General features: G+C 39.7%; 2 protein-coding genes across 3 annotated transcripts in view; one reads left to right on the forward strand and one right to left on the reverse strand.

Annotated features, from left to right (window-relative positions):
- Positions 1 to 7,268, forward strand: part of LOC104966246 (monocarboxylate transporter 2-like) — a 9,822-nt gene extending 2,554 nt beyond the window's left edge. The window contains exons 3-4 of the mRNA XM_010795430.1: positions 3,072 to 3,215; positions 6,385 to 7,268. Coding sequence (XP_010793732.1) covers positions 3,072 to 3,215; positions 6,385 to 7,268 — 1,028 coding nt within the window. The remainder of the gene's footprint in view (positions 1 to 3,071; positions 3,216 to 6,384) is intronic.
- The window catches only part of LOC104966124 (stromal interaction molecule 1), a 583,137-nt gene that overhangs the window by 68,828 nt on the left and 506,652 nt on the right, over positions 1 to 7,657 (reverse strand). The window lies entirely within an intron of this gene.

Raw genomic sequence — 7,657 nt, forward strand, 5'->3', positions numbered from 1 at the left:
AACATCAATGAGGAAAAGTCAGTGCCAAACAATTAAAATGTAAACTTTAGACTTGAAGTGCAATAAAAAACTTTAGCATAACTGAAGGGAAAAACTATATAAATACCTTATTGATAAAATAAAATATAAGCCAACAGAATCAAACAAGACAATAAATAAAGTGCAATACTGTCTGAATCCTGACTAGACGGCTTTAGAGCATGTATTTCACATCATTTTATTTTTATTTATTTTTTTTATTTTCAAAATTTTGTTTTCAAATATATATATTTTTTAAATATATATTTTTTTTATCACGATAGATACGATATCTCTGAAAAAGCATATCGTGGAGACCTAATATTGTCACGACGATATATATCGTCATATCGCCCACCCCTAGTTTGATGCATTACAAATGTTCCCTTTCTTAAAGTAACATCACTACTGGCTGTTCAACTACACTCGAGCTGTTAGACTAAAGAAAGTTGTCAGCATTTTTAGCTTTTACCCATTCTTAGCAAAGCATTGCCTGCTAGTATTCAAAAGCCCTTTCCATAGGTTGAACATGTAACTTAAGCCATACAAAGATGTTCTCTTCCAAAGATGTTCAATAAAATGGTTCATTTGTTTAACGGTAAAACTTGAGAAGCGTTGGGTTTTGTGGACAATCCTTTTTTTGTCTTCTTTCCAATCCTGTCAATAATCTTGCGACCATGTCTTGTGATCCCTTCAGACATACCACTAAACGCAGCCAACAACACAACACTTCTCTGCGTTTGCAATATGGGGGTGCCAACACACAGTGCACATGCAGGCTTGGGGATGCATTGGCAAATGTAACATGTGCAAACCATAGACTGTGTATATATAAAGGCACAAGCTTAATTATTGGTAAATTGGATTGCTGTGTTTTTATACTTGGCATAACACAACCACAGCTTTATAAGTTCATGTTGGTAATATCATATTGGTTTTTTGTTCCCTCAAGTTAAAACTGGAATACTTGGAAAGCTCATTAGATTACATACAATTAAAAATAATTAGAGGTCTCGAGGAAGATTCCCTTGAATAACTAGCTGCTTTCAAGGTTACAGCACAAACTGGGTGTGTGGCTCACCTGCACTCAGCTCAGAGGCTTAACTGGTGAAATATTCCTCTCCACTGTGGCTCAGGCACAGGGCTTCATCATATTGTCCTTGGCAAGGCTTCAGCAATGTCACCCAGTGGAGGAGAGAGACAGGGGGAATATATCAGAGGTAGGTTCAGCACACTTGGGTCTGACTCCAGGGTCCCATGGGAGACATGACAGCCTTCTCTGAGAACCTCTGACTCAAGAAGTCCGAATGATAAAGTTATAATGGAAGTAGAAATGGTGGCAGTGCAGGAGACGCCCTATTGTGACACAGCTACAGTGGGAGAGATGATCTATCTTTGACCCCAAGGGCTGCTGGTTAACTGTATAAACAGCAGGATGGATATTTTTATTGCATGTGGTGGAGTGAATGTGGTACAGCAGGTACAGTTTTGAGGACAATTCAGCAAGAAGTGGTTCAAGGAAAGACAAACACTATCTCTCCATTGGGACTCAGCTGTGACTAATCTGACCCCGGTGTTCATGCATGAAAGTGCATAAAGAGTTGTTTTTTGGTTTACAGTTGAAGACATGAGCACAACCAAAATAAATTCAGTTGTGATTTCAGTACTAACTTCTCAATAGTTTAAATTTGAAACAATTAGTCGATTCATTCATTAGTTTAGGAAAAGATACATGCAACTATTTTTGCTACTAAGTTGTTTGTCAGGGAAAAGCCACTTCATTTTCTGGTTCCAGTCTGTACATTGTGAGTATTAAATGGGTTTGTGTGAACTAAGGTCAATTGAACTGAATATATTTTAGGTTTCGGACAGACTCTAGGAGAATGTGACTGTTAATTCTTTGTGATATTTCAAATTTCTTTTAACTCAACTTTTATTTATAACTCAACTCAACTTTATTTATAAAGCCCTTTTCAAAACAGCCGGAGCTGAAACAAAGTGCTGTACACGCCATAAAAAACAAAAACAAAACAACAATAAATAACAATATAAAAACAACAAAACCAATGAAGCATATAAAAACAAACAGAAACAGAGTCTCATGCTGGGTTAAAAGCCAAGGAATAAAAATGGGTTTTTAGGCGAGTTTTAAAAATGGACCAAAGCTTTTATAGACCAAATAATTGATTTTACAAAACATTTTAAAGATTGATTTATAGTGAATAAAATCCTTATTTTCAACCCTATATCTTAGGACAGTGTACTTGGGTTGATTACCCAGCAGCGTGTTGACATCAGAATGAGCTTATAGGCAGGTTGACAAGCTAACACACTCGGTATGTAGTAACAGCAGTGGTAGTGCAGCAGGCTCAAATGAATTCAGAGCACACATGTTTAGTATGAGATTACATACAACAGTTTCCTTACGCAGTGAGTCATCAATCATAAGCCACGGTGAACATGTTGCTGAAGACAGTAGGTGTCTTCTAAACATGTAATCCTCTTAAGGCTTACTGGCTTGTTTTCAATTATCACCCTCCACACAGAACCTCTACATTCAAAAGCCTCTGCATGTTAAGGTTTCAATAATCATTTAGCAGTTTGATTGATTCTATGCCCATTTTTCTATATAGATCTTGTGAAATAAATATATATTCAAATGATTGGTTTTTATGGCAAGGAGAAGAAAGAAGTTTTCATTATGACATGCTGCAGAAAGACTGGTGGTGCAATGTCACTCTTTCAGGCAAGGTTATGAATGCAGGGAAGACTGACAGCATATAAAAAGCTGTTTAATTGCTGATTGATCACAGAGTGTTGCATTTTACATCATATAGGGAGATATTAATGAGTCGCCAAGATGTGTCGCAAAAGTGTGGTTGTTTTTCATTATCCTCTATGATGTCCTTCTGACCTTGCTTTAATCCTAGAAGGAGAACTGCTGTGTAAACCCTTGATCAAAAGCAGCACTTAATTTAACCACTAACTAGCTACTCACTTTACAGTGTAACACGATCATTCTGAATCTCTCTCTTTTGCCTTTCTTCTTGCAGGACCGGTGAGCAGCAAGTTGGTGACTCGCTTTGGAAGCCGACCAATAGTCATGGCGGGTGGATTGATGTGTGGGGTATCTATGGTAACCGCTTCTTTTGGGAACTCCATGGTTCACCTCTACCTTTGCATTGGCATCATTGGAGGTATAGTGCTTGGATTTATTTTTATTTATTACAACTGTGTCCTGAAAAGCTTAACATTTAATCAATCAAAGTTTATTTATATGGCCCAATATCACACATTTGACATTTCTCCCAGTGGACTTTACAGTTGGTACAGAATATGAATACGACACCCTCTGTTGTTGGACCCTCAATTCAGACAAGGAAACATTCCAAATAAATCCCACAGTTAATTAGACCCTCCAGAAAAACGAGGGCAAAAATCCTTGATTATACGGGCTAAAATCCTTGATTATGCGATTAAACATGCAGGGTTTTTATGTGATTTTATGCGGTGAAATTGCGGGAAGTTGCGAAATATGCGGAAAGTTGCGAAAAGGAATAGATATTTAAAAAATATTGGGCTGTCTTATTTATTCTCTCTCACACAAAACCTGCCACTAACGTTAAACCCCTTTACTATTCAATTAAACACATTCAATGTTTATTTATTGTAAAAGCAATTGGGCTATTTTAATCAAAACTCTCTCTCTCTCTCTCTCACACNTTGTCCGCAGCAGCAGAAAGCATTTTCGAATGTTTGAATGAATCAAAGTGGGTCGTCACCGTCGATTTTCTCTTATGCTCCAACACACAGTTGCACGGGGTGCAGAATAGTTTCCCCCCACTTTTTGCCCGGTCTTTAGTAGAAATGTTCGTCGGTAAATGAGATGGATTAGATATTTTCATCTTGGTGTTTTCTCTATCGTGTGAGCTCCACACGTTCACTCTATACAGTGTTGTTTACATTCTGTGATGCGCGAGCTGATGACGTCACGTCAAGACGAGTTAACTTTTTTTTTCTCTCAACTTTGTGTGGAAAAATGCGGGGATTATGCGGCCTTTTGATAAATATGCGGCCTTTTAGAAATCTGCGCCATTTTGCTGATTATGCGGTAAATTCTGCGATCGCAGAATCGCGTTTTTCTGGAGGGTCTAGTTTATGGGAAAAAATTGAAGAAACCTAGCAACAGAGGAGGGACCCTTCTCCCAGGACGGACAGACGTGCAATAGATGCTGTGTTTAATTGAAAACATAATACATTTACAACATAGGTAGTCCAAGTGCTTGAAAACTCATGTTATTCTGCAGCCCCTATTCGAAGGCAGGGCCTACCATACCAGGTGCAAACACCCAATGACACGAGGGATCGAACCACCAATTTTCCGATTTATAGGACAACCATCTACCTGCTGAGCCTCAGCTGCCCCAATGTGGATCCCAGACGCTTTTTTACCCCTTAGCTTACTATTCCCATCAGCCCGGGTTAAGCAGCTCCTAGGTTAGAGAAAGTCTGCATCTTTCACATCCTTCCAGACGCTCTGGTTTGCCAGATCTGCTTCCCCTGCTGATGGTCGGGGCCCAGGGCATCGGCTCTGGCTCCTGAGGTGCTGTAAGAGCACCGAGGGGACCAGGAAGGTAATTAAGACAGAAGCATCCCTGATCCCAGAGAGCATGGTCTTCCGTGGCCCTTTGTACTCTCCCGTAGGCTCCCATCACGGCCGTCACATGGGGTCTCCCTGCCACCCTGCGAGCCTCATTACCCTGCCAAGGACTGCCATGAAGGATTAATAGGCCCAGCAAGTGCCTGGGCCAAGTGCGGGGCCCGAGGGCGTTTGTGTGCCCGGCTCTGCTCCCCTGCGTCCGGGCACACCTAGCAGACGTGCAGACATATGCTTACACATGTGCAGACTCAAATACACATATATATAAGCAACAATATAAAGTCAAAGTCAACTTTATTGTCAATCTTTCAGTTTGAGTGTACAGACAGAGAGATTGAAATACTGTTCCCACAATCCCGAATACAAAAACAAATATATATTAAAAAATATATATATATACCGTACACACAATCAAAGACACATTTATACATATGCACACATTAAGGCCTAAATAAAAGCACAACACTCAATATATACAAAAATAACTGTCACTTCAATATCTTTGAGAATGTGCATTAGTGCAAGACTGTCCATAGCAGCGTAAAAAAAAAACACAGACCGTGAGAAGATTTGAGTCAGATGGTCATACAGCTCCTTGCCCAGATTTCTTATTTTAATTAAATTCATATTTGTTTCCCCTCTGCACCTTTTGCATTTTAAAGAGATGGTTGGAAGCTGGCGGTGGATTATGCCCTTCACTAGGGAGTCATATTGGTTGGTTAGTGTAGCTACTGAAGTTAGCAGTGAAGAGGATTGGGAGAAAGCAGGCTGAAATAGAAACAGTTGACCGTTGATTAGAGGCTGCTCGGGGGGCTCTGGCTGGCTGATGGACTTTACACCATGTGATGATAATCTGCCCCACCAGTAAACACCAAGATAAGGTGGAACAGGGGCGAGTATTCCTTTTAACAAGACTAAATTAAAACCAAACAGTCAGAAGTTAACATATTTGTATCTACATTTTGTAATCAAAGTTTGTAAATGAGTTTTGAAACATTTTATTTATAAGGTTTCATCCATTTACTCGTACGTTACATTTATCTTAATCTTCCTTCATTTAATTAGTTTTCAGCTTCCCTCCACACATTCTTAATTAAAAATGATGATGAGTATCTTCTTAACATTTACTGATAAAAGGTGAACTGTTGTAAATTAAATAAAGTCAGCCTAAATAATAATGTATTCCTTCATAAAATGTAAAAGGTTATTGTAAAATCATGATTTATTTGTATATTAGAAAGCTATTCCTGTAATACACGTCAACTCTCCATGTGTTTATGAATGATCTGTTTGGACACACTTTGATAAATTCACAAGAACACAAAAGCCCTTTTTCCTTGTGCTTCATCATGAGACCAGAGAAGATGATTAGATTGACATTGGAGAGGGAGAATATAGCACCCTTAACAATCTACCTGCAGCTCTTCATGTTCATGGAAAATAAGGTGCTATTAAATTGAATTTTTGGGTGAAGAGGCAAGCGAGGGAATGTATTACCCAGGCTCTCTAATTTATTTCTACTTAAATGGAGAAATTATTTCTGCAATAATTCCAGCTTTCTGTAATGAGATTTTATCCAGCCGAAGTGAAGTGAGATGGAACCTTAATGAGCTCCAAGCAGAATCAGTCTTGATTTGATTTAGCGAGTACCCTTTGGAGTTTAGGTTCAGGATGGTTTTCTTACTTTTCAATCTCTCTCCACACAGGCTGCGGACTCTCCTTAAACCTCAATGCATCTCTCACCATCATCAGCAAGTATTTCCTGGTCAAGCGGCCGTTAGCTAACGGACTAGCTATGGCCGGGAGTCCCGTGTTTCTGTGTCTCCTGGCCCCTCTAAACCAATATTTACTGTACACATATGGCTGGAGAGGAAGTTTCCTTATCCTCGGGGGTCTGATGCTCAATTGTTGTGTCGCTGGGGCCCTGATGAGGCCTGTCATTGCGCGTTGTAAGATATCCAACTGTGCACCACAGAAGAAGATGGAGGACAAGACAAATGAGTCCAACAGCAAACTAAAAGAAAGCTGTATGAAGAGTGCGAAGAGCTTCTTGGATTTGACCTTCTTCAAGGATAGAGGCTTCGTCATTTACCTCATTGGGAGCATAATGTTCATCTTCGGCGCTTATGCACCAATTGTATTCCTATCAGCCTATGCTATAGACCAAGGGGTAGGTGAATTCTCCGCAGCCTATCTGCTCACTATCATGGGCTTTGTGGACATGTTTGTTAGGCCTGCCACCGGCCTGATAGCCAGCAGCAAGCGGGTCAGGCCCAGGATCCAGTACTTCTTCAGCTTCGCCTTGGTTTTCACCGGCACGGTCCACTTACTGTGCCCAATGATTACCATGTTCAAAAGCTACTCCTACATCTTCCTGGCGACCTACGCTGTCTTTTTTGGCGTTGGGTTCGGCATGGTTTTTGCCCTGATATTCGAATGCCTGATGGACCTGATGGGAAATGAACGCTTCCCCAGTGCTGTTGGACTGGTCACCATCATCGAGTGCTTCCCCATGCTACTGGGACCGCCTGCTGCAGGTAACACACTCAACATGCACTATCCATTCAAACACATGACCGAATCCTACTGACTCACTGAAAAATCAAAACCTCTTGGACAAACACGTCTGGAATGCAAAGTTTGAAAAGCTTAAATACTTACTTTAAACTCACTTTGGATTGCCTTACACTGATGCTTTCTGCAAATAAAGGGCCAAGGGAAGATAATAGAGCTGCTTGATTATAGCAAAAATCCTAATCTCGATTATTTGGGTCAATAATTGATATCACGATTATTAAAAACGATTATCCATTTACTTTGAAAACATCAATTTATTGGAGAATTTTCTTTTGAACAGTATGTTTTTAACAGTTGAACTTTAAGTATAATTCAACTGAAAAACCAATAAAAAAAAAAGTAATAATAATACAAAAATAATCGTTTTATTTCGATTACGTTGTTTTCGTAATCGTTGCAAGC

The sequence above is a fragment of the Notothenia coriiceps genome, unplaced genomic scaffold (assembly GCF_000735185.1).
Source record: "Notothenia coriiceps isolate Sejong01 unplaced genomic scaffold, NC01 NC01_scaffold00037246, whole genome shotgun sequence".
Taxonomy (NCBI): Eukaryota; Metazoa; Chordata; class Actinopteri; order Perciformes; family Nototheniidae; genus Notothenia; species Notothenia coriiceps.